Raw genomic sequence first — 27,944 nt, forward strand, 5'->3', positions numbered from 1 at the left:
CACTGGAACAGGCTCCCCAGGGAGGTGGTTGAATCTCCATCCCTGGAGGTATTTCAAAGACACAGAGATGCAATGTTGAGGAACATGGTTTAGTATTAGACTTGGTAGAGTTAGATAATGGCTGTACTCGATGATCTTAAAGGTCTTTTCCAACCAAAATGATACCATGATTCTATGATTTTGGGTTATAGTCTTGACAGATTGTCTGACCCACAGTACCTCTGTTAGCAACTGCCTCTGCAAACAACTGTATTATTCTGTTAACATAATATGGGCAATGTTTTTGCCTGTGGGTACCCTTTTGTTCTTAAAATATTTATAAACCTGGCTTTTGGCTTCAAAAGGTCACAGCACCCCATAACTGTGTTGTGATTGGAAGTCACACACAGGGAATATTGCTGTGTGCTGAGCATATTTCATCTCCCCAACACTGTGGATTTCTGATGGGTTAAAGAAAGCAGGGTATGAAGTTTTCTAATAAAAGCACTATCCAATAAATACGCTTCCTCCACTTGAAAAGTCTCTGGCAAACACTGTCCCTCTGTTTCAGCTCCTCCTTTCTGCCTCTCCCCATTTCCGGATGGGTCCTGGCCCCCAGCCCTTATCTCCTCCAACCCCTGGGCTGTTTACAGAGCAGTTATAAAGAGGCTGACCCAGCAAAGAGTGAAGGGGAACTACAAGGCACAGGAAAACAGCAGCACTGAACCAGTCTGGGTGTCTGCTTGACTCATCAGAAACCTGCTCTGCACTATGGTGAAGGACAGGCTGCCCAGCAAACCAAGCATCCTCCTCCTTCTCCTCTTCTTCCTCCCTGGAAATACCTCTCCCACCACTGAACCGTAAGCTACCCATGTGGAGGGGGGGAGGGAGGTCTTAGGTATTTTGCTTCCATTTTCTTCCTTTCTGTCACACAGCTCTGCTAGTTTCTTCCATTCCTGCCCTGCATCCAGTCACTAACCAAACCCTGAGCCTCCTGCACAGCTCTGACAGTGCTCTCCATTCCCACCCTCCCTGCGACATACTATCAGTCCAGCCCTGGTCCATCAGAGCTCTACCAACACTTCTGCCCTGCAATTGCCCAATACTTGAGACCCAGATCCTCACAGCATCTTTGCCTAACTATATTCCTGCCTAGAAACCTTCAGGTGTCAGGGGGCTTGTGGGCATGGTGTTAGAATCCATGGGCACTTACCTTTCCTGTAGTATCCTTGTTTCAGTCACTGAGTTATTTCTCCCCATTCTTCTGCTGCTTTCTTGCTAGTTTGCTTTGCTTTCTCCTGTTTCTTTCAAGGCAGTTCATTTCCCTTGGCAGCATCAGATGTACTTGTTCCCAAAGAGGATGTGTGACCTAGATTCTTCTCCTCCAGCACAGAGCCTGCTGCTGGCACCCTCCTGGGGGCATCCACCCCAGGGTCCTGAGGGGAGGGGCAGCCCAGGATGGCATGAGCTGACTGGAGTCTGGCATCCCCAACCTCACCTGCCAAAGCAAGTTGCTCCAGAGCCTTTATTCTGGATGGAAGCAGCCTCAGTCTTCAGACCCTGGCTGCTGTCACACACTGTGCCTCTTGTTCTGCTGGCAAAAGCACAGTTCTTACCAACACAGATCTTGTAAAGTTTCCTACACAGATTTCTTGCCCACAGGCACCATAGAAGAAGACACAGCATTATTACTACCACTTACTCTGTGGTCAGAGATGAAGAAGTGACCACCTCAGACATTTTCACTGTTACTATACCATCAACCCCTCATTCACTTGCCCTCTTCGGGTGCTTCTGGGATAGATAGCAAACAAAATCTACTTAGGGGTCAGGCAGAGCTCTCTGGTCTCCCTACAGTAATCTGATGTAATTATGTAATTACAATTAATTAGATAAGTAATTAATGGTTGACTCAGTGGTCTAAAAGGTCTTTTCCAAACAAAATGTTCTATGAAAATTTAGTAATCTTAATTCATCCCTGCCCAGGATCAGAGGGAAAGGGAATGAATCCATACTGCTCAGATGTCTCCTGCTATGAGCAACATGCTGCCCTTTCTCCTGATCCCAGCACCATTTGGGGAGAGGAGAAGGAGGAAGGGCTGAGAGAGGTGGAGCAAAGTGGGGTGGTTGTGCTTTAACCCCAGCCAGCAACTAAACACCACGTGGCCATTTGCTCACTCCTTCTCCCATCCCAGTGGGAAGGGAGAATTGGGAGAAAGAGGTAAAACCCCCATGGGCTGCGATAAGAAGAATGTAACAGAACAGCACAAACAGAGAATAAACAACAGTAATAATAATAATAATAATAATAATGAAATATATATATATAAAATGAGTGATGTATGCTGCAATTGCCCACCACTCAGAACCCATCATCACCACCCAGCCTAGCTGTTCTCTCCCCTCAAATTGGAAGGGCTTCCCCCAGCCACTTGCTCCCTTATATACTGGGCATGATATCAGCATATCAAATATTGGCTGGTTTGGTCCAGTTATCCTGGCTGTGGACCCCCTTAACTTCTTGTGAAAATTAACTCTAATACAGCTGAACACATTATCCACCTCCTATTTTATGCCATCTACATCACGTCCAGATCCTATGCTTTCCAACTACTTGCCACTGCTTTTCCTGTCCTGTATATATGCACACAAATAGACAGATATCCTTTCCTTAATCTATGGGCTATCCCCGTTTAATCCATGACTTTGGGGCTCTATCTGTCATAACAGTCTTTTCAGGGCAAGGGAGATGATGTTGGATTGTTGCATGCTGCATCCAGAGATCGAGTCTGGTGTGCCTGGAGAGGTCTGTGAGTTGAAAATTTTATCTTGAGGATGTTACTGCGTGCCACTTGATGAAGCCAATTCAAGTTCCATCACTACTGCCCCTTGCTTAGATTCATAGAATCGACCAGGTTGGAAGAGACCTCCAAGATCATCCAGTCCAACCAATCACCCAGCCCTAAGCAATCTACTAGACCATGGCACTAACTGCCTCATCCAGTCTTCTCTTGAGTGTCTCCAGTGATGGTGACTCCACCACCTCAAATTTAAACTCCCTGTCGGGGAATTAAACCCCGGTCTCCCGTGTGACAGGCAGGGGTACTCACCACTACCATCAAAGTCCATCCTTCATTATTTTGAGTGATTCTTACTATCATATCAATATGACATGCTGCTGCAATAGCGATGGCAGGGTTGTTTAGCAATTAACATCATATAATTTAATTCATTGTCTGTTCTCACCCACAATTAAATCCCCTTGATCTACACATTGGACTTCTCCATTCTTCCACATCACCCATTGGGTGCACCCAGGTCCTTGAGCGATGAGCAAAAGCAATTCTGTGGATGGGTTTGCCTCTGTCTGAAGCAGGACCGAGCCAGATCACCTCCCCTAATATATTATTCATGTGCACTACAGGAACTTTATCCTTTTCTACAGTATATCAGAATTTGGATTAGGCAGGGCCAGCTCAACTTGCAGATCCTTTACTGTGAACCAAAGTGGTGGCCCTTGCTAAATGTATGTCCCAATGCTTGAAGTAAGGCTTCCCAGGCAGGTGCTTGAATTCCCATCCCTGGAGGTGGTTCAAAGACACAGAGATGCGTGCTGAGAGACATGGTTTAGCACAGACTTGGTAGAGTTGATAATGGTTGGAGCTGAAGATCTTAAAGGCCTTTTCCAACCAAAACAATTCTACCTAGATCGATATCAATACCGGCTGGTGGATGATGAAATTGAGAGCAACCATGCAGAAAAGGAATTCAGGGTACTGGTGGACGAGAAGCTGGACATGAGCCAACAATGTGCACTTGCAGCCCAGAAGGCAAATTGCGTTCTGGGCTGCATCAAAAGAAGTGCAGCCAGAAGGTCAAGAGAGATGATTTTGTCACTCTGCTCTGCTCTGGTGAGACCTCACCTGGAGTAGTGTGTCCAGCTCTGGAGCCCCCAAGCACAAGAGAGGCAGGGTCCTGCTGGAGTGGGTCCGGAGGAGGGCCACAAAGATCATCAGAAGGCTGAAGTACCTCTCCTGCAAAGACAGGCTGAAAGAATTGGGGCTGTTCAGCCTGCAGGGGAGAAGACTCCAGGGAAACCTTATAACTCTATTTAAATATCTGAAGGGGACCTACAGGAAGGCTGAAGAAGGACTGTTTAGAAGGATTTGTAGACATAGGACAGGGGGCAGTGGTTTTAAGCTGGAGCAGGGTAGATTTACCTTGGACATAAGGAGGAAGCTCTTTACAAAGAGAGTGATAAAATAGATGTGAAGTTGAGGCCCCGTCCCTGGAGGCATTCAAGATGAGACTTGATGTGGGCCTGGGAAGCCTGATTTAGTTGGAGGTGTCCCTGCTGACTGCAGGAGGGGTTGGACAATGTGACCTTTGTGGGTCCCTTCCATCCCAATGTAGTCTGTGAATATGTGAAATATTTTATGATAAGGGACACACTCAGTGCCGTGCTCCTTGGCCCAGGTGTCTATGAGGCTGTTTCAGAAAAGAGTCGCATTGTGTGACACAGTTCTCTCAGGGGTGTTGTGTCCCGTAAGACTAGCTTTCCAAAGTCCAGGATGATGTTCTGCACTGTGTCATGAGGTACTGGATATACTTTTTCCAGCTATCCAGTGGTTGCTTCCACCATTGTAAGCATGCGGTGTTTGCCTTGGTGGGTTTGTGTTGGTACGATACAATCAATATGCCAGGCTTCCTCATATTTATGTTTCTGCCATTGCCCTCCATAACACAGAGCCTTCAACCACTTGGCTTGCTTGATTGCAGCATGTGTTTTGTGTTCCTGGATGACTTGTATGATAATGCCCATGGTGAAGTCCACCCCTCAACCTCAAGCCCATCTGTATGTCTTCCTTGATAACCTGAGGTGTCATGTTCCTACCAAGCTATAAATAATTTGTCCTTATGTTGCCAGTCCAAATCCCCCTAAGACACCTCAGTCTTAGCAGCCTGATCCACTCACTGTTTGTTTTGATGTTTTTCAGTGGCCCAACTCTTCGGTACATGAGCCTCCCTGCACCATACGTTCACTGACAGGTTCTCTACCTGAGCAGCAGTATCTTACCATAATTCAGCGACCAAGACACATTTACCTCTGCTGCCAGTTGCTTTGCTTTTACTGCTGTAGCCACCTCCATGGAGTGTTTGCCACCATCCATGTGTCTGTACAGAGTCAGAGCACTGGCCACCTTTCCCATTCAGCAGCACCTAAAGCCACTGGGATGGCTTTCACCTCTGCAAACCTATTCAGCAGCTTCGACAACTCTTTTGTAGGACTTCACAGAGCAGCCTTCCACCTTCGATGTTTTCCCACAATGGGAGAGGTCCCATCAGTGAACAGGGCATATTACTTCTCATTATCTGGCAGTATGCTGGTGCCTCCTCAGCATGCATTACCTCTTCCTCCTTTTGTGACATTCAAAAATCCTTGCCCTCTGGTCATCTTGTGAGTGCTTCCAAGATTCATGAGTGGCTAGTGCTCCCTGTTCAAAACTGTTGTATTATCAATGCAACCCACTTATTCCACATGGCATCAGATGTGCAATAGATACAGGAATTCCTTCCTTTTAACATCCAGCCCAGCACTGGTAGTTGGGATGCCAGAAGGAGCTGTGCTTCAGTACCAACCACTCCTGAGGCAGCTCCAACTCCTTCATATGCTGCCAATACCTCTTTTTCAATTGGAGCATAGTTGGCCTTGGGTCCTCTGCATCTTCAATTCCAAAATCTTAGGGGTTATCAGGTCTCCCCAATTGCTTTCTACCAAAGGCTCCAGGTAGGATCATTCCTCCCAGCTGTGCTGTAGAGCACATTTTTAAGGTCTTTTGCTGCCCAGACTGGCCCAAGGGCTACTGCATGAACAATTTAGCGGAATCACAGAATCACAGATTAACCTTATGAAGTTCAGCAGGGGCAAATGTAGAGTCCTGCACTTGGGAAAGGATAGTCCCCTGCTACAGTACAGGCTACCTGCAGTAACAGGTTACTGCAGGTTACAGCAGTACCTGCTGGAAAGCAGCTCTGCAGAGAAGGACCTGGTGGACAGGAAGTTCACCATGAGCCAGCAATGTACCCTCATGGCCAAGAAGGCCAATGGTATTCTGGGGTGCATTAAGAAGAATGTGGCCAGCAGGCCAAAGCAGGTTCTTCTCCTCTTCTACTCTGCCCTGGTGATGCTACATCTGGACATTCCTGGGTATCCTGCTCTAGCAGTGGGGTCAGACTAGATGATCTCTGGAGGTCCCTTCCAACCCCTACTATTTTGTGATTCTGTGATTCACTGCCTTCTTTGGCTGACTGTTTGTTCTCAGAGCTAGCTAAGAGTCAATACACAGACAGCTGTCCATCTTAAGATACAGCATTATCTTCATAATAAATCTCATAAATAATCTCATCATTTTGACATCAGCTGCTTTCTCTAGGGTTTCCTATCCTTTGTTGATGTTTGCTTCTGACAGAGCCACTGCCTTTTTTGTCAGAAGAGTTTGTTACATGTAGGGAGGTTGTTGACGTCTCTTTTGGCAGCCTAGATTTTATTTATCCTGAAATGTCTATACATGGAATTTGTGACCCAAGTTATGTAAAGCTCTCATAGTTCTTTAATTCACCTAACTCTTTGCACCAACATCCCAAAAGAGCTAAAGGAAGATTTATAAATGGCACATTTCATATCCTTATTTCAAAGGCATGAAACCTAGTTAAGAGGGAAGTTGTGCATGTTTGCCAAAACTTCAGCAGAACAGTGAATAGGAAAAGGAATGAGCCAAATTCCCCACAAACTAGGTCACGCTGTTCCTTCAGCAGACTGGATGTTACAGTCAGATTGCCAGTGCCACTGACAGTGGAAGGGGAAATGGATTTGGGGAAGCTGTGGTGAGAAAACTACAGAGGAAGGGGAGCACTGGAGCAAGCAGATAGTCACAAGCTGTAGATCACCTCCTGAGTGACTGGAGCTCCTTCCTTTCAGTGCTTCTCCAGCAGCAGGAACTGACCAGAGTTGCTTGTGCACCATTGCCTGTTAGTGAGGGAAACAAAAGTATTGCCTGGGTCCCACTGCCTTCACAGAAGCTGTAGGACAACCCGAAAGCTCAGAGCCCAAGCAATAATGCAACTCTGGACGTGCACTGCTATCTCTTCCTCCAGAGCTGGCGTTATCTGGCACTTTAGCTGGTACACATTGGCCATCCTCAGTGAAGGTCCTATGAAGAAGGAATATGAGCAGTCCTGACCACAGGTTCCATTCCATGCATACAGGGATTAATACACTGGGCAGACTGAATTGGCACCAGAACCTCCTACAGCTGCATCTACATAGCTTGAACGTGCACACGGAAAAAATAATACCAGGCTCATAAAAATGGTCCAACATCAGATCAGAGGGCCACACTACTTCTGTGTGAGTTGGTGGTCAGTTGTAGGTGCTGAGGGACAGAGTAGAGGAGCAGAGCAAGTACTGTTGAAATGAATTTCCCAACTGATGTAGCCCTATGGAGCTTCTCAAGGTCTTAACTGTGTCAGTGATTACACCCATGCTGCTATGTGTTCTAGCCATTTCTGGGCACTTACTTAACCAGGACATTTTTAATAACCTTTGTATCATGAGTAGCTGATCTTTGTTCCCTTATGAGCCTCATAACATAGTTTGATGTAGCTGGTGCCAAAGTCTTGGAGAGTTACTGGCAAATGGCAATCCAACTTCTTTTAAGGACCTGCACTTGGCTGAACATAGAGTAAGGCCCTAATTATCCAACTCAGTGGTCTTTTGTTTCTCACCTAGGGAAGGACAGTTGGCTGCTGTCTATCACCTGGTGCAACCTGAGTATGCATACCCTCTCTGCTTGAGAGCACCAGAGGCTCAAAAGCCACAGGCTGGCCATACCAGAACTGTACATTTGGATTTTACAACACCTGGTAGCATTATCTTCCTCAGTTTAATTTTTTGAAAGTTTCTGCTCCCTTCTATTATTAAGCCAGCTGCTTAACATTTTCACAGAATCACAGACTGGTGGGGGTTGGAAGGGACCTCCAGAGATCATCTAGTCTGTATTGAGCTGGAGAGCACTGCACTGGCGCAGAAGGTTAATCCTCCACAGGTGCAGGACTCTACACTTGCCTTTGTTGAACTTCCTGAGTTCCCCTCAGCCCAACTCTCCAGCCTGGTCTTGTTTCCTGCATGTGTTATACAGGTGATGAGCAAACCATACTTTCTTTGTGCATGTCATGACTTAGTTTTCTCCCATGCCTTTTTCTAAGCTGAAGAACCTTAATCTATTTAGTGTCTCCCCCTTTAGAAATAATTCCACATTTCAGGTACCTCTTCTGTCTTTCACTGAATATTTTCTGCTAAATCCATTTTTTAAATGGATGTCACATGCAAGATGTGGAAGTATAATGGTTGGACTTGATGATCTTAAAGGTCTTTTCAAGCCAAAACAATACTAGGACTCTATGATTCTACCTTGTAACTGTATCTGATGTCGTCTATTCCTTTCTGAACGCTTCCCTACAGTCCATTTTTTGCTTATCCCAATACTCATGTCTGAGTGACAACAGCCCACTTGTTGATATAGCATATACACAATACCACATATGCTGTTGTGGTAATTTTTGTTTCCTTCATTAATTATTTTCTCATAATGAACAGTCCTCTTGCCATTTTTCTTTCAGAATCCCACCATTATAAAAGTTTTCCACTAATATGTAAATCAGTTTGAGGTATTTTCTTACCTTGGACAATTATCAGAGAACTGTACTTCCCAGATCATTTAGAAGTCTACTGAACAGCAGCGGTCCCAAAACAAATTCTGGATATTTTCACTGGTCCCTACTCTTTGTGTCCTGTCTTTTAATCACTTAATCCAGATCAGAATTAACAATCTGATTTCTTAACAAAGAATTAGTAAAATGACCTTTTTTATTGCATGGCATCTTAGTTTAAGAACTTTTTTTTTTTTTTTTTGGAGGGACCTTTGTCAAAAGCTCTTTGAGGATCCAAGTACACTTGTGTTGCAATACAACTACTCTCCAAAAACCTTTGTGAACTCATCTTAATAATGTCCCAAACTGGAAGCACTTAGCATGAGAAGGATTTGGAAACCTGGGTAGGCAAAGACAGGATATGCCAGGAAAGTGGGTGGATTTTTCAGACCTAAAACTGCTGAATCTTCAATTTTTAATTTTTTTTTTTTAAGCTAATGCCTTTGAGTCTTAATAGGAGTTTGTGGGATCTATAAAAATCAATTAACAGCCTGGAGCCTTTCACACCATCCCTACCCCCTGCTGTGATACTGAAGAAAACATCCTTTGTAAAGGACTCTCCTCTGGCACAGAAATTGTTCCTTCCACTGCAAACATTGTCCTTCTTTAGGCTAATTAGTTAAGCAGTTTAATATGTATAAACCCCAAATAAAATGAATGCTCATGTGCATATGCACTGTGATTCACAAGGACAGTAATGGGTTAGGCATGATGGTTTCTTAATTTCCTTTCACAGCATTACAGACTGGTAGTGCTTGGAAGGGACCTCTGGAGATCATCTAGTCCAATATGCCTGCTAGAGCAGGATCATCCAGAGTAAATCACACAGGAATGCATCCAAGAGGGTTTGGAATGCTTCCAGAGACAGAGATTCCACAATCTCTCTGGGCAGCTTTCACCAGTGCTCTGCCACCCTTAAAGGGAAGAACTTTTTCCTTATGTTTATGTGGAACTGGACACAATAACCCAGATGTGGCTTCACCAAGGCAGAGTAGAAGGGGAGGAGAGCCTCCCTCGACCTGCTGGCCACATTCTTCTTAACACACCTGAAAATACTATTGGCCTTCTTGGCCAGAAAGGTGCTTTACTGGCACTCCCAGCACTCCCAGCTCCTTCTTTACAGATCTGCTTTCCAGCATGTCAGCCCCTAACCTGTACCAGTGCAGGGTGTTATTCCTGCCCAGATGCAAGAATCTACACTTGTCTTTATTGAACTTCATGAGGTTCCTCTCTACCCAACTCTCCATCCTGTCCAGGTCTTGCTGAATTGCAGCACAGTCCGACAGGGTGTCAGCCACTCCTCCCAGTTTTGTATCATCAGCGAATTTGCTGAGATTACACTCCATTCCTTCATCCAAGTCATTGATGAAGATATTGAACAAGACTGGGCCCAGCACTGACCCCTGGGAAACACCACTAACCACAGGTCAACAAACTCACCCTGCACACCACTCTGGTCACAACCCTCTGTGCTCTGTCATTCAGCTAGTTCTTAATTCACCTTGCACTTAATACTCTTGCCTTAAAACTGTTTCACATTTCTGATTCTTGCTTCCCTCCGTCCCCAGGCAGTACATGGTGCTGCTGCCCTTTCTGATACACACCGATTCTCCTGAGAAAGTCTGTGTTCAGCTGACCCACCTGAACGAGTCTGTGACGCTGAGTGCCACACTCGAATATCAAGGGGAAAACAGGAGCTTGATTGATGATGTTGTGTCAGAGAAGGACATGTTCACCTGCATCCCTTTCTCTGTGAGTATTTTATCATTGTGGGCTGATCGCTTGTGCCAGCTGATGTGGTGTAGCAGATCTAAACAGTCCATAAATTGGAAATAAGACACATTGCAATCAGAAACTTCTAAGCTAAGCCAAACAAAAAATTAATTTGATGTGGAAAATCAACTGTGATAGCCTTATAAAGAATAATTTTCCACTGTTACCAAAATCTGCATCCCAGGTGAAATTTCTGTCCCTATAGGGCTTAGAGCACTCTTCTGGAATTCTTCACCCTACAGCTCTGTCTGTCAGAATATACCCTATGTCTGCGTGATTTGTGTAAGCCTCAAGGTGAAAATGAGTAAAGTAGAACTGGAACTGTAGAAACTGTGGAATGGTTAAAGGAAGTGAGGTCCATTAGGTCATTTGTCTCCTTCTGGGCCTTATTCGTGATTATTTTCTGCAGAAGGCTGCTCGGTGAATAATGTAAGCAACCGCTCCCAGTCTCTAAATAATTAATCTGGGTTGATTTCCTTTTTGATAAATCATAGGGTGGAACAAGATCAGATTCAGTATTTCTCTAAGGAAAGGGAGAGAAAGAATGGAAAAGTTTTCCAGTATTGGAAGGAGGGGAAGAAGCAGCAAGGGGAAAACTCAGGGATATGGAGAAGATCTATCATTGTAACAACTCTGAAAGAAAAAGCTTTTCTTAAGGTGGAGGAGACAAGCCCTCCAAATTCCTATCAAAACCCCCATGTTTTTCTCTTCCTTCCGGCACTGAGTCTTTGGTATCTCTTTAGGCAACTTCTAGATCTATCTGCTACTCCATCCTTCAAAGGCTTCCTACAGTGGGGTGAATCAGTAAAGCAGTTATCTTGTTCCTTTTCCTTAGCTTCCAAAATCGAATAGCACATCGGTGGCATTTGTCACTGTGATGGTGAAGGGGGTGACACTGCAGTTCAGCAGCCGCAAGACCGTGCTGGTCCAGAATTATGAGAGCTTGGTCTTCATCCAGACAGACAAACCCATCTACAAGCCTGGACAGAAAGGTACGATTGGCTTGGTCTTGACTCCGACAGCAGAAAACATTATGGGCTTCAACTCCTTTTTATTAAAGTTTTCAGACTTCTTCAGATGGGGGAGTTAAAGTACTCAGTAAATCTAATTTCTGTCAGCTGAGATCTAGATCATATGGTACCTTCATCATTCCTATTCTTCATTCTCCAGGCACAGCATCTCAGCCAGATGTAACCATAGGCTCAGATTCATTCTACTCAACCAGAGGCATGAATCTGGGATGACTTCAAAGCATAGTCTCCTGTGGCTGCACCTGAATCAACAAAACAGGACAGGCACTCCTAAGGGACAGTTCAGTTCAGCCAAAACCTGATTATCTTTCTAAATTTATCTGTCTCATACCATCTGCAAGAGAAAGAGCCTGAAGTAATTCTTTCCCTAACTTAGAGATCTCAGTTCAGAGACTGTGATCCAAGGAATGAATATGAGTTATAAATTATCAAAACATTGACATTTCCTAGTAATCAGTACAAAATTAACAGTGGAATTCCCTTCTTTTCCATTACACCCTTCAGTTCTGTTTCGGATCATCTCCCTGGACAAAGACTTCTATCCTCTGAATGAGAAGGTAGAGCCATAATTCCTTTTTGTTCCAGATTTAATTCCCAGTTAACATCATTGTGACCATCATCCAGAACCACTGAAGACAGCCTTTAAAGTGTATGATCATTTGTTACTCACACCCCCCATGACCCTTAAATATCCTGTCCTGGGGCATACTCCAGCTGTCTCTACTGACTGAGAAACAAACCCCTTTTTTCAAAGGTATATAGATGTTCAAAGCCAGATGTGCAAAGGAACAAGCATGTAGGCAGGAATCTCATTACTGAAAAAATGACTGGGACAAGCTTCCATTAAGAGACCCAGATGTGCAGTTGGTCTTGGCAGTAGGTGTAAGTCCAGCTTTTAGCTTATTTGGCAACAAGATGAAGACAAGTTCTTTGAAAAATCCTACTTTATCACATTTTCATACTGTAGTGAGACAAAAAGTTGGGACAGTAAAATGTAGAAGAGATCCCTTAACCATCAAGAACTAAGGAAATAGCAAGTATAGAAAAGAAGAATCCAAAAGGACTTCTTAGAATGTTGTTCCCCTGCCATTAAGACCAAATTTGGAAAGTACTTCTATCCATATGAGACTCATATTTCTAACACTGATTCTCCTTTATTCTCTCCCCACAGTTTCCATTTGTCTATGTTCAGGTGAGTGGATAACTACACATGTGTTATTTCAGCACAGTGTATAGGCTCAGAGGTAGAAGACTACAGCAGTGGTGTTTTCATGGAAAAAACATATGCAATTGACCTTTTTCCTTTGTGTGGTTCTTTGATTAGGGAATGTGCTGTAGGAATAAAATTGTTGATTGGTACAAGCCAAGCTGTGAGAAGAGTTATACTTAGAGGTCACATCAGAATAGCTTACTCCTCTTCCCAAGCAGAACTAAGATTTTCTCATCTGTCAGTTGTAGCTGAAACCACAGAACAATGTTAAACAAACTATCAACACTCAAGAAACAAAATTGTGTAAGTAGACATTCCCTGTCTTCCCAACCACAGCCTTTTGTCTGCTTTTTTTTTTCCCCCATTTAAAAGGCTGAACTTCACTGGCAGACAAAAGTCTCTGATTCAAGTACCCTTTTAAAAAATTTATTTTAATCTGAGACACCTGAATTTACAATTATTATCTGGGACATCTTTTACAGGAAAACTGATAAGAAAGATGGATCTTGAATCCATGACAGCAGCACAAAGATTGCTGAAATTAATGTCCACAAATCTAAAGTTGGTTTGTGTGATTATAAGTCCTACGTAGTCAGTCCTGTCATAGCTTCTTGCAGCTTGATGTTGTTGTTTCCATTCTGCACCATCTCAGTCTAGAGCTGGGAGTGTTGTCACAACAGAGGAGGCATAAGGGAGGCCAGAAACAGATTAGGCTCTTCTTTTCTATCTTCCTATCAGAGTTTATCATTCTCTCTTTCCATCAGCAAACTTCCAAGATAGAGCCACTGACAATCTGTAAGTATTTGGATCAAGAAGAGTAAGAGAGTGTGGGGCGTGGAGTGGTATAGTAGGTGGAGAGCATCTCAGAACTACCTTCTGCTGAAGCTCTCCCACAGGGTTGTAGACCTTCCCTTCAAACAAGATCACACCTGACTGAGTACAGGAATTTCATGAAAGGAGCAAGAAGAAATAAATACTATCCACTGCTTCCAGAAATCTCACATGACTTTGTCTTACAAGTTGAAAAAAGTCATCACTCGTTTTTTCTTTTTGTGCCAGTACCATGACAGGCTTCAATTTTTATCTCTGAGAAGGCCGTCCGGTGTTTTCAGCTCCAGTCAGGGAGGCATGGTGTTTGTCCATGCTGTTTAAGCCACCTTACGTAGGCCTTGTCCTCCGTCCCAGCTATCACCTCTCCCTTCCTCAATGCTTCTGCTCAGTCCAGCACTGGCTTGCACAGATGTCTGTGAGGCAGTCTTGCAGAGTGGAAAACTCACACGACAGTAAATTCACCATTTTTCTCTAGGGTATTTTTTTTTCAGACAGATCAAGATATACCAGTGCAGTTCACCACACACTTGTGCAAAATTTGGACTGGCCAAAAGCAAAGGGTGGCATGTGTGAAGAAAGGTGACAGGTTAAAATCAGTGGTGCTAAGGAGATAGAGGTTCTTCAATCCATCAATGTCTCGAGCTTATCATAGTCAGTCACAAAGGCAGAAGTTAGTGTGAGTCTATTATTTCTGAACCCTTCTCCTGGCCTATTGCTTCTGTCATAAAAAAAAAAACAACCAAAAAACAAAAACAAAACCAACAAACCAAACCAAAACAAAAAAAACCCCACAACCTTTCTTTGGAAAAACAAACAAACTGACTTCCAGGCCTATAAATGAATCACAGAAATGGCAACAAATTCACAAGCCCAGTATTAAACATTTTCTTGAATTCCTCTTCCAAGGAAGCCTGGTGGTGTCCCTCAAACTAAGTGGTGAGCTGAAACATGAAAATGAAGAGGATATGGTTAGAACCATGGAGTACATTTTATTGAATCATAGAACCATTTCATAGAATCATTTTGGTTGGAAAAAGACTATTTAGGATCATCGAGTCCAACATTGATTGTGCCTTCTTCACAGGGTAGAGGTTGTAAGGGACTTCTGGAGATCATCTAGTCCAACCCCCCTGCTAAAGCAGGTTAGTCTAGATCAGGTTGCACAGGAATGTGTCCAGGCAGGTTTGGAATCTCTCCAGAGGGACTCCACAACCTCTTCAGTGCTCCTCCACAGCCTGGTCCTATGCTCTGGCACCCTCAAAGTGAAGAAATCTTTCCTCCTATTCTAATGAAAAATTCTGTGTTCTAATTTATACCTATCCTATCACTGAGAACCACTAAAAGGAGCCCAAGCCTACCCCCTTGACCTCCACCCTTTAGATATTGGTGAGCATTGATAAGATTCCCTCTCAGTCTGCTCTTTTCCAGTCTGAAGAGCCTCAGGTCTCTAAGCCTTTCCTCATAAGGCCCAGTCCCCTCATCATGTTCATGGGCCTCTGTTGGACTGTTTCTGCCCCTTTTCTGCACCCTGAGTGGTGACCTCCAACCAGAGGTTGTCATTCACATCCCCTTTCCCCTAAGACCTGAGATAAAATCTCAGTGAAGTAAATGCACACAGTCACATACCTTGAGTAACACAACTATCTAGAATAAACAGACTTTTGGTGACAGCCAAGGTACAATGCAAAGACCATGCAGAAGGACTGTAGACTTTAACTATCCTGCTGAAGGAGCCTGAAAAGGGTGCATCAATCTAGCACCACTGAGCTAGTTCAGTGACTTCTACAAGAAATTTGGGGTTAATCTGAAGAATTTGGAGAGTTTGTAGTTGAAAGTTCATAATGGGCAATACTCACATGTTGTAGCGATGAGATTTTAGCTTCAGTGTTAGAAGCAGAGAGAGACAAGAAGGGAGAACTCTCAGTTGGATGGACATGTGTGGAATATACATGTTCCTGTTTCCACCACTCCACCACAGATTTGGACTCTTCTCAGCCCCATGACTAAGTGTCTCATTCCTCAGACGATTATGCACCTCTACTTAGCTGGTCTCTATTCCAGGCATGGAAGAAGACCTTTAGCAGTCTGTATAGCAAGTAAAGCGGACTAAAATGTCCCTCCTTTGTCCCTGTGCCCCACTTACTTCTGCAGTCCATCTCTTTATCTTGCTATCTTGCCAGCCTGTCTTTCCCAGCTTCCTGGCTCCATCCTTCATAAGCATGCAGGTAGAGATGAAGGGGAGACAATACAGGAGTTCCATGATCAAAAAGCTTTCTTGTATGCCAGTCATGCAGAACTGACAGGTAAATGCTCACTGACCCTTCTCAGACAGGATAATCTCCCCAGTAAGGAGGTTGAATCACCATCCCTGAAGGTGAAAGAGGCAGATGTGGTGCTGAGGGACATGGTTTAGTACCAGGCTTGGTAGAGTTAGATATGGTTGGACTCAATGATCTTAAGGGTGTTTTCCAACTGAAACAATTCTATCCGTTTATGATCTATGTACACTGGGCACTCCACTCTTCTGACCCTGGAAGCCTCCTCTGCTGTCTTGTGACCTTGAGTTATCCTCACTTGCAGGATCCCCAGAGGAATCGTGTGTACCAATGGCAAGGTGTGGAACTAGAGACTGGCCTTACACAGCTCTCCTTCCCCCTCACCTCAGACCCCATCCAAGGCTCCTACAAAATAGTTGTGCAGAAGAGTTTCTCATCTCATGTGGAGCACTCCTTCAGCGTGGAGGAATATGGTAAGGAGAGAAGTATGGGCTGCAAGTGGGGCTGAAAGCAATGCCTTTCTCTGTGACCCCTCAATTAGGGATTGCCTGGGAATTGCATAGAGAATGGAGGGACTGAATATACATGCAATGGAGTTCAGAAGGACTAACCCACAAGATGCTGTGTATCAGAGGTGTTTGCTCTCTTTATGGCATTTCTGCAACCTATCTGAGCTTGTATTTGCTCATAGCATTTTTGGGAATATAGAGTCTGACAGGCTACCTGTGCATGGCTTGTGGCACCAATTTCAGCTGACCTTGTTTTAGTTATTTTTCAATCCAGCAGCTTGTGGTAAGTAACACTAGATATGGAGTAAGAGAGGGTAATGTTTTGGTGACCCTGTTTTGCAACTCTTCATCTATGTTAGTTCTATTTCTTCACTTGTAGTCCTTTCTCTTTTTCCTTCTCTTCCCATGTTTCTGCAAAAGCTTAGAAAACATGCTTGTTAGGAACCTTAAGTTTGAAGAACATTCCACAAATCATAGAATCATACAATCCCCTCACTGAAGAAAGACATTGAGGTGCTGGAGCATGTCCAGAGAAGGGCGATGAAGCTAGTGAGGGATCTAGAGCACAAGTTTCACGAGGATTGTTTAGCCTGGAGAAAAGGACGTTGAGGGGAGACCTTGCCCTCTACTACTACCTGAAAGGAGGTTGAAGTGAGGTGAGGGTTGCTGTCTTCTGCCTAGTAACAAGTGATAGGACGAGAGTGTCATGGGTTGAGTTGAGTCTGCTGATACGTATTCAGTCCCATGCTGATGACACCTCAGCTTCAAAATGAAAGTGCTGGCTGGATTAAAATATCATGGGATTTGAAGTACAGATTGTAATATGAGAGGTTTTCTGTTCTGGTTGTGGCTTCTGGCTTCTAGGTTTGGGGTGCTGATTTTTTCTGCTGGGCTGGCTGCTGTGTGCTTGGATTGAGGGAATTGTTTTATTGATGGCTTCAGCTGCTGTTTCTGCTTTGCTGTGCTTTTCTGTGAAATAAGGCTAAGGTAATTGTACATCTCTTTAAACTCTTTATCTCAACCTAAAGCAGGTTCCCTCCTGTCTGTGTGGGTGAAGTGGGGCTTGTGGGAGCAGACTGTGTTCACCCAGAACAGAGAGGAAATGGCCTCAAGTTGCATCAAGGGAGCTTTAGATTGGATGTTAGGAAAAGAATCATTACTGAAAGAGTGGTCAAGGGTTGGAACATGCTGCCCAAGGCAGTGGTTGAGTCACCACCCCTCAAGATGTGTATCTAGTGGGGTCCCTAAGGGACTGAGACTAGTACTATTCTATATATTCATCAATGACATGGATGAGGGAACAGAGTGCATTATCAGCAAGTTTGCTGATGACACAAAACTGTGGCTGAAGGCTGTGTTGCCATTCAGTGGGACCTGAATGGGTGGGGAGAAATTAAATGAAAAACAACAAGGACAAGTGTAGAGTCTTGCATCTTGGAAAGGCCAACCCCATAGACCAGGTTGGACAATGTGCCCCTGCAGCCAAGAATGCCAATGGCATCCTGGAGTGTGTTAAAATGGATGTGGTTAGTAGGTCGAGAGAGGTTCTCTTCCCCTTCTACTTTGCCCTGGTGAGACCACATCTGGAATATTTTGTCCAGTTCCAGGATCCTCAGTTCAAGCAGGACAGGGAACTGCTTGAAAGAGTCCAGTGCAGAGGTACAAAGATGATTAAGGTAGTGAAGCATTTCCCTTTTGAAGAAAGACTGAGGGACCTGGGGCTCTTTAGCCTGGAGAAGAGGAGACTAAGGGATGGCCTCAGTCATGTTTATAAATATATGAAGGTGAGTGTCAGGAGAAGGCAGCCAGGCTCTTCTCACTGATGCCCAATGATAGGACAAGCAGCAATAAGTGCAAGCTGGAGCATATGATTCTGCCAACACATGAGGAAAAACTTTTTCACTGTGAGGGTGACAGAGCTCTGGAACAGCGTGCCCAGGGAGGTCATGGAGTCTCCTTCTCTGGAAACATGCAAAACCCACATGGACATGTTCCTGTGTGATTTGTTCTAATGGGAAGGTTGGACCAGATGACCTTCAGAGGTCCCTCCCAACCCCTACTGTTCAGTGATTCTATGATTCTGTGATTCTCATATCAGACTTTCTCTCTCCCATTTAGTGCTGCCTAAGTACGAAGTCCTGGTGAAGCTGCCCAAGATGATCACTATTAAGGACAAGGAACTTCCAGTGTCCGTCTGTGGTCTGTGAGTCACAGAGCTGGAGTAAATCTCCCTTGCTCATCCTTCACTCCTCTTTTCTCATACTGAAACTAGAGTTGGGCAAGGCTTTTCATACTCTGCTCAGACATCCAGTGCAGGCTTATTCCACCCTATCAATCCTGAGTCTGAGCACTGAAAGTCAAGGGTCATCTCCATGTTCCTTAAAAGATGATGCCAAACCCATCTGCAGCTACCTCCTCCCAGTTAATGGTCCATTTTCTCTCTGTCTTTACATTTCTTCAGTTAGAGCTTCTCTACCAATCCTGAATCCTTAAATACTCAGAGATGTCAGATCAGATATCACTTAAACAGATGTTGCAAACCCAGTGTTCTCATTTTGAACTTGTAGACTGCTCCTCCTGAGATACTTGTTGCCTTTCTACTTCTTCACTGAACCCTCAGCAGTATGTGATAAAAGAATACTCCTGACTGAAATAATTTTCTACAGACAATCTTGTTCTGCATTCCCACAGAGACCTCCCACCTAGGACAGGTTAAATGGATGATGAAAGATTCTTACCATGGAAGTGATTGAAATATAATCACTAGGATCATTAAAGTATCAGACTAGTCAGCCTTTAAAAAGAAATGTTATGAAGTCATCCATGGATGTCTTTAAGCAGATCTCTCTGAATGTGACTCTGACTGATTATCTCATCATCTAATATAATAATACTTTGTCATTATAGGTACACTTATGGGAAACCTGTTCCTGGTTTGGTGAATGTCCAAGTGTGCCGGAAATTTTCCCATTCTGCTTCGAATTGTTATGGAAAAGAAGCAGAAGCTGTATGTGAAGAATTCACTAGGCAGGTGAGACCAAGATTAAAATGTGGTGGTCCTTCATATGGGACATGGGCAATGTTGTCTGAGGGAGGCCAAATCTGCAACTATAGGATATTGGAGATAATAGGACACCAGAGATAACATCCTGTGCAGGGAAAAGCAGATGTTCTCAAAGGAAAGCAATCTTAAGAAGTGGGTCATTAAACTGGAAACAGAACTGGTGAGGAAAGTCTCACAGCTGAAATCCTGACCCCATTGAAACTAGTGATGAGTATCTAGTAAGCAGTTGCAAGGCCTCAGACTGAGAAAAGAACCTGTGAAAGAATTTTGTAACTGCATGAAGGATTGTCAAGGAGCAAGGAACAAAGAAGTTGAGGATAAAACATTGAGTTGAGGAAAACATTGTATGTAGGCAAAACACAGGGGAAATGACAACAAGGAAAAGAATGAATAAAGACGAAACTGAAAGAAAAACAGAACAAAGGTAGGAAATAATTTACAAGGAAACCAGTCTCGGAGAACCGAGTGCCAAGCACCTCACACAACACAGAATATATGTGGATGAAACACTAGGAAATAGATGTAAACAAGTTCTGCTCTTGGACACAACCCTAGAACATAAGGCTGGGATTTTGCAAACAGAATTTGAGTGTGTTGCGTTTGGGGGTATCTATTCTTTGTCTCACAATGCACCATTCCCTCCAATTTCCTGCTTAGGCAGATGCTCATGGTTGTGTTTCTGGTGTAGTAAAGACCAAGATATTTCAGCTCCAGCGCAGGGGATATGAGATGAGCATTGAGGTACAAGGCAAGATCACAGAAGATGGCACAGGTATGTATCACATGGAGATGTCAAAGTGATGGCAGGCCATAACAGGAGGGCCTTGCAAAAACAGGGAAGGTGAAGTAACATGTCTAGAAAAGCTGCTATTCATTAATAATCTCTCTTTACTATGCTTTCAGGAACAGAGATGACTGGAACAGGCTCTTGTGGAATCACATCCATCATGAGCAAGATCAGCTTTGACCTTCTGGACTCTCAGTACAGACCAGGGATCCCACTCTTTGGGAGGGTAGGGAATTTCTGAGACCCTGGACAACGAATGACATAGCAAACTGACAAGTACACAATCCCATCAGATGGAATAGCACTGTGTGCAGATAGCATGGTCCACCTTTCTCTGCCCTTGCACAGGCAGATGAACAAATGATAGCTGGGGCACCTCTAACAGATACGTGGCCCTGAACTCCAGGCAGTCAACCCAGTACTGAATGGAAGACTTCTTGTTCTGACACATGAGAACAACATCAGGGATCAGCAAGATCGGGCTATTCTACAAGGGAACATTATCCAAGTGAAAGGGTGACCACAACACATGTAGGCATGGTGACCTCATCAACAAGGGCATAATATCACAGTACACAACCACACCAAGCAAAGCAGGAATCATGACAGTAACAGGTTCTGCCAACAATCCAGTGACCACCAGATAATGTGACATGATAAATCAGGGCTGAGCTCAAACAACAAAGTTCAGTTAGCCAGATGAAAACAATGGGTTTATCTTCAGTGAAGCTTTAGTCAAGGGCTGGCGCAAGGGACAAGACTGAACTTAAAGTTTCTGAACCGAGAAGCAGATGATAATGTAGTGAAGGTCACAAATGATATTCACCAGAGAGTGAACAACTGAGGAACTCAGAGCCCTGACAGGTAATTTTCCTGAGCCAATCAGATTGTTTTGTGGAGAACTTTCTTGGCAAACTCAGCTAACTCAGACAACTCAGGACTCACCTCACTCATTTCCACATTTATGCTTTTTCTTTTCTGTAAGGAAATTTCCTTCCTAACAAGGGGGGGGTGGGGGGGTGGGCGGGGCGGGAAGGAAGAGGCTTTAGGACTTGAGAACTGCTTTCAGTTTCTAGTCTAAAATCTGAAGTTACTGGGTTTTGGGGGGGGTTTTCCTATTAGGTGAAACTGGTAGACGGCACCAATGCTCCAATTACCAATGAAACAATCATGATTTCTGTGGATGGAGACAGATACAAAGGGAATTACACTACAGATGAGCAGGGACAGTCCTGGTTTTCTATAGACACTACCACCTTCACAGAAGCCTCCCTGGAAATCCAAGTGAGTGGCGGAGACAGGGCAGATGGACTGGGGTAAGCCTCTGTCTTTCTGATCATCAGGGGAAATATCTACCCATGGGTTATCAGTGTTTCTGCCAACAGGAAGATAAAGCATGTATCTTGTCAGGTCACCTCTCTTCTCTGTGTCTCCTACGCATGTAACAGCGGTCAGGCACTGGAACAAGCTGCCCAGGGAAGTAAGTGGTGGAGACACCATTCCTGGAGGTGTCAAAAATGTGTAGATTTGGTACTTCGGGACATGGTTTAGTGGTCATGGTAGTGTTGGGTTGACAACTGGACTTGCTGATCTTAGAGGTCTTTTACAACCTTTATGATTCTATGATTCTTCTAAGACTGGGAAAACTGGAAAAATATCCAGTTTTTCTGTGGACTTTCATGTGAATTGTTATCTAATTTTGGTCATCTGTAACTTTTTAATTCTTCTTTATCAGGCTGACCATAAACCTGAGCTGAACTGCTATGACAGCGAATGGATCACACCTTCATATGAACATGCCATGCGTAGAGTAAGCCGGTTTTATTCCCCCAGCAAGAGCTTCCTCAAAATTGAGCCAAAGCCCAAGACATTAAATTGTGGCTCCACTACAGAGATCCAGGTGCACTATATCCTCACTCCAGAGGCCACAGAAGAGCAGAGGAATATCATCATTTACTATTTGGTAAGAATTATTTGTGGTTGCTTTGTTCTGTGGCCACAGAGAGCACTGTGGCACATGTAGCTACACTCCTTGATGAGCAACCACAGCACTGCTAAGGTTAGTCCTGAGTCTGTAATGATAGAAACAGATCCCAGCCTGTGGCAGTGGGATTTAAACACATTTCTGGATGTTTCTCATGTTGACTTCTGTGTGAAAGCATGGGTAGGGTGTACACGTTTTATTAAGATCAGAAGAGAGAAAAAAGGTTGATGGAGGGAGCACTGACTTGGATGAGCCCATCCAGAACTCATTTCATAATACACACAGTTTCCACTATTCCAAATTCTCATTCATATATGAAGACCAGCTGATTCTGAAAAATAGGTCTTATGAAGACTGGCTGAGGGATCCAGGGATGTTTAGCTTGGAGAAAAGGAGGCTGAGGGGAGACCTTCTTGCTATCTACAACTCCCTGAAAGGAGGTTGGAGTGAGGTGGGTGTTGATTACTTCTGCCTAGTAACAAATGATAGATTGAGAGAAAATGGCCTCAAGTTGCCCAAGGGAGGTTTAAGTTGGATACTAGAAGAAACTTAATCATTGAAAGGGTTCTCAAACTCTGAAACAGGCTCCCCAAGGAGCCTGAAACAGTGGTCAGGCATAGGAACAGGATGCCCAGACAGGTGATGGAGTTACCGTTCTTGGAGGTATTTAAAAAAAATTATAGACATGGCACTTTGGGTCATGGTTTAGAGAGTATAGTGGTTGAAGGTTGGGCTTGATGATCTTAGAGGACTCTTCTAGCCATAATGATGGCTAGTTGATCTATATGTGCAATATGTAGAAAAGGAAAGCCAGACCAATAGGAAAGCATTTGTCATCCTAGAAGTGGATCTTTCTGCCTCCAAAGATACAGTAAATACCAGTCTGTCACTTGCTTAGTATCTTCTTGGTTTTGCTTAACATTGGCCATGCTATTCATACTCACATACTACAGTTAACCCAATGAACACTCAATCTCCTTCCCTTCAACACCAGCAGCAACATTTACAGGAAAGTTTCTCTGTCACACAGGTGATGGCCAAGGGAGGCATTGCGTTAGCAAACACCTATAATCTGACAGTGACTCCTGGAGATGGTGAGCAGCTCTATGCATTTTTAGCATCTTTGATGAGAATTTTGAGGTGGGGTGTGTATGTGTGTGTGCAGAGAAGTTATTTCAATTCAAGTATTGAATGTTTGAATTTAAACATGTTTTTTAAAGTTAGACCTTTTTAAGTGTAATGGCTTGGATTAGTTTTGTTTTCTGTGAGTTCTGTCAGGTGCTATTTTGATGAAGCAAAAATTTTTAGAAAATCCAGCAAAAATATGCATCCTGTTTTGTTTTTGTTTTGTTTTGTTTTTTTCATGAAACCAACACTTTCCCCTGACCTCTCTGCCCTGTTCAGATTGTGGATGCATAAGTGTTGTGAAACTCACTTGTACATTGAGCAAGGAAGAAAAGAGACTCCTTTCTTTCTCTCTCTCACTTGTGTTCATTCTTTTGGTATTGTTTCTCCTTTATAAGCATGCAGACACACACATATCAATATTGTAAACAATTCTTTAATTTTATTTATATAAATATCCATGGGTTACACATTCCAGTAACTCAGACTGACTATGATGAATCTTTAAAAGTATTTCAACAACGAGACTGTGGAGACTTTTTGGATGCCTGTCAGAAGAAGCTGCACTGCAGTGGGAATAAACAGTACATAGAAGTAAAAGACCTTGGGTACTGTAGGTTTATAAAAAGGTCTGCATCCTCATTAGCAGCACTAACTACTAGTATCTGCTGGCTACTAGACTAAACTAACACCCTGGTTCATACCAAGACATATTCTATCACTTTGTCCAGATTGTGACATGTAGATCTGGCCCAGACAGAAAGAGCTTTTCAACAGAGAGATATTTTCCACTGTGGTTGGAGAAATTGTTTGGTGCTCCAGCTAAATGCTTGCTTAGAAATAACTTGGCAAAGTTACTCTTTCAGCCACTCTGCAAACTTTAACTGCCGCCAGCCATTACAACAGTCCTTTATTTCTATGATTTTTACCTCATCTACTTTTTTGTAGATGGCAGAAATCTTGAAGAAAAAAAAGGGGTTGGGAATACCAAGAAATTATGTCAGATGTTAACTGAGGAGAATCTAGAAGGCACACTGAGGCCCACCAAACTCATCTCATTTGACTACTACACAATCAATGTTTGAATGCAGCTGTCTTCAGCCACAGCCATAGACTTCAGTCATGTATCAGTATCCCTGCCCTGACTAGCTAAAAAATGTTCAGCATGAGTGAACTTGATTTTTTTAATCCGGGGAAGATAAATGCATATACTGGAACTTCTTGTATGTTGCTTAGCCTTTTTTCCCCCTTTGTTAGCTTATGGAACATTTCAGTTGATCTTCCCTGTTGAGGCAGCAATTGCTCCCCTGGCACGGATGCTTGTGTATGCCACTTTACCCAGCGGGGAAGTCATTGCCAGTTCAGCAGATTTCCAGATTGAAAATTGCCTCCCCAATAAAGTGAGTATAAGCCAGAGTTTATGTAACCTTTGCTTTCCTTGTTGCCAGTAGATCAGCAATGAATTCCCGAATGGAGAAGGAATTCACAATGGGTTCATGAAATGGTCTGACCAGGTGTTGACTAAGAATTAATGACTGAAACTCTAGAACAAGTTGTGGATTTCAGCACATATTCACAATACAAGAATGTTCTAGCAGGAGGGTTGGATTAGATGATCTTCAGAAGTCCCTTCTTATCCCTAGCAGTAGCATCTAACAATGTCTGGAGAAGTGGCTGCTTTAATTTCCTCTTGGGGTTGCAGGTCAGATTGAGTTTTGTACCCAAGGAAGGTCTTCCTGCTTCCAATACACGCTTGCAACTCCATGCCTCACCAAGGTCTTTGTGTGCCCTCCGTTCTGTGGACAAGAGTGTTATCCTTATGAAGCCTGAAGACGAGCTCTCTCCTAGCTTTGTAAGTCTTGGTCATTTCTGGTAAAGAGTAAGTACAAGACCCAATCGAGTACCTATTAACACCACTGTAGTCATGGAGTTGTGTATTTTTATAGTTGCACTCATTACACATGGTTTTAGATGTCAGTTTTCATCAATAGAGTGTTAGGTAGTGTCTGTGTCCTAGTAAGTGCTGACTTGCCACGTTTTCCCTGGTTGTTCTCATTTACCCAGGTGTATGATCTTCTTCCACTGAAGGAAATCCGAGGTTATAGCTTCAAGGGCTACTACCTTGAAGAAGACAATGTAAAACCTTGTGTGTCACTTGATAACATTTTATTAAATGGATTTGTCTACATACCAATTTCTCCTGATGGTGAAGGTGATGCCTATGACATTCTCAAAGTAAGTGCCAGCCTTTCTTTTTTATTCCTTTTTTTTTTGGAATTCAGTCTCCTCCCCTCACCTGTCCTGAAAGACTTTTTAATAAACTTTGCTGTGAATTTGCTCACTTTTGTGTGCAAGAAAGTAACCAGGCTCAGGGCCTGTATCTGTGTAGACCATCATTGGTATCTGAGTGCCTCTCTGCTTCTCATTGCTAATAGGGGAACCTGTGAATATGGGTTGAGGAAGGAAACAGTCCTGAGAAGTGACTTCTGATGCCATAGTATTAGAAACTCTTCCTTAGTCATACATGTTCTCTTTCTATCTGATGTAGATAGATCTTTAATAAAGTGTCAGTTATTTGGTAACTCACAGGCTCACCTATGTCCATCTAAACAGTCCTGCACAAGACTATCTGGGTACCCTCAGTCCTATGCTTTTCACATACTTCATTTTGACCTTAGCAGATGTCCCCAAGGTAGGCTTGTGGTCTTAGCCAGAATTCAGCCTAAGGATGAGAGTAACATGATAAAGTCTCAAAATCTGTGTTGAACCAGTCCATCTAATATTTATATACAAGCCTTTGTTATTCTGAGTGATACCAAATTAAAGTACATCTATTCTTTACATATTATTTTCCAAAGTGTATTTGCATATTTGTTGTTCTTCTTTCTCTTTGTTTACTAGGAATTGGGCTTAAAAGTCTTCACTAATAGCAAGATCCACAAGCCTGAAATCTGCCAGCACTACCCAGGACACATGATGGAAAGAAGTTACAGTGGTTCTAGTAACTGCTTTATTTTATCTCCCACACAACTACCTAAAATTTATCACCCTACTTCTTTCCTTCCCTCTCCTTCTTTGAATATTAATTGCACTAAGCAGATCAGATTCTACTCCTTTCTGCACTCAGTCCTGAACTGTGAAACTGATCCACCGCTACCTGCTTATCTTCCGCTAGACAGATGTGCTCAGTGATTCCCATGATGGCTGCTACAGCAGGGACCCTTTAGGCACTAAAACACTCTGCCAGGACAAAGTAGTGGATTTTTCCATCACATCTGAGTCTAGCTATGGAAACCTGAAAAAAAAAGAGTGTTTACTTCTATACAGTCACATTATAGCAATAACTAGAGGAATAACTAGGGCAAAAATGGGCCAAGACAAATGAGAAGGTGGTACAATTCTGGGAGTCGATGTTCTAACACTGGGGGCTGAGAAATTTGGTTCTGTTCACAGCTCTATCTCACATGACTGTAAGAGGCTGGGTAGGTCAGGTCACTTCTCTGTAGCTTCAGTGACTCTAAAGATGGAATAATAATATTAGTTGAGGTATTCTGGTTTGGGTTTTTTGTTTGCTTATTTGTTTGTTTGTTGTTTTGTTTTTCTGAATAGTTGTGACATTAGAAAGGCAAAGCTATATAAAACACTCTCGCCTATACCACTTCCAGTCACTGACTTTTCTGGAGCAGCACCCAAGCACCTACTAAAAAAGGATAGGTTTTGGTCTGGTGGTAGACTCTAGTCTTCTGTTCATAACAGATTAGATCTCTGGCTTTGAAATGTAGGGATTTGTCTTCAGAGCATGGCCTGAAACATCTGGCTGCTTTGAAAAGATGTAAAGTCTTCTAAAGCTGATAGAAAGTCTTTCATAAGGCAACACACTAATGCAACACTGTGGGAAAGCATCTCCCTGTTCTGTAATTATTAATTTGTTAATGACCAGAGATGTAAAGTCCTGTATTCATCTCAGAATAATCTCAGATGGATGAGGAGAGGGATAAGTGTGGCTTCTGTTTCTGGTCACGTGTAAGCACAGTCAATTCTTCAAACAAATTTAATAAATTATGTGCAACTGTAGTTAATATCTGGAGGCAGGAAGTTTCACATTTGACTGTATTACAATAGAAATATACCCTCAATAGCATCATCATGCATGGCTCTTTTGACACCGCTGGGTTTGCTGGAAGTAAGGGAAGAATACTCAACCTCATCTAATCTCTGTAAGAAAAGCAGCAACATTAGGCAAAATGCAATATTGAGATGACAACAGAGAAATACATTTGTTTCCAGTTGTCATGGTTTCAAAGCTGTTCTTTCAGTTTAAGAATTTTAGATAAGAATAACCACTACTCGTAAGGAAAGTATCTTCCTGACTTAGAATGGAGTTTGACACATCTTTCCCTTTCTTCCTGTCCTTGAACAAATTTGCTAGTCACTGCATTGAATCTGCTTGAAGATTTTGATGATGAAATAATGGAACACAGGGCTGACGGCAGTCCTTTGGAGACCATCCGAAAGTACTTCCCTGAGACATGGATCTGGGACACAGTTTCAGTGAAGTAAGTGTTTATGGGAAGGTATCAGAGAATCACAGAGTACCAGCTTGGAG

At 43.3% G+C, this 27,944-nt stretch overlaps 1 protein-coding gene across 1 annotated transcript in view; it reads left to right on the forward strand.

Moving 5' to 3' along the window:
* Positions 1 to 580: 580 nt before the first annotated feature.
* LOC128973521 (alpha-2-macroglobulin-like) overlaps positions 581 to 27,944 on the forward strand; it is a 50,123-nt gene continuing 22,759 nt past the window's right edge. Inside the window, 20 exon segments of the mRNA XM_054389893.1 lie at positions 581 to 656; positions 688 to 731; positions 733 to 839; positions 10,317 to 10,500; positions 11,357 to 11,513; positions 12,057 to 12,109; positions 12,724 to 12,744; positions 16,174 to 16,342; positions 18,497 to 18,581; positions 19,286 to 19,409; positions 20,100 to 20,214; positions 20,346 to 20,455; positions 21,352 to 21,513; positions 21,965 to 22,192; positions 23,244 to 23,307; positions 24,596 to 24,738; positions 25,041 to 25,190; positions 25,403 to 25,573; positions 26,240 to 26,339; positions 27,768 to 27,894. Of these exon segments, the coding sequence (XP_054245868.1) occupies positions 581 to 656; positions 688 to 731; positions 733 to 839; positions 10,317 to 10,500; positions 11,357 to 11,513; positions 12,057 to 12,109; positions 12,724 to 12,744; positions 16,174 to 16,342; positions 18,497 to 18,581; positions 19,286 to 19,409; positions 20,100 to 20,214; positions 20,346 to 20,455; positions 21,352 to 21,513; positions 21,965 to 22,192; positions 23,244 to 23,307; positions 24,596 to 24,738; positions 25,041 to 25,190; positions 25,403 to 25,573; positions 26,240 to 26,339; positions 27,768 to 27,894 (2,390 nt within the window).

This window comes from Indicator indicator, chromosome 1, assembly GCF_027791375.1.
Source record: "Indicator indicator isolate 239-I01 chromosome 1, UM_Iind_1.1, whole genome shotgun sequence".
NCBI lineage: Eukaryota > Metazoa > Chordata > Aves > Piciformes > Indicatoridae > Indicator > Indicator indicator.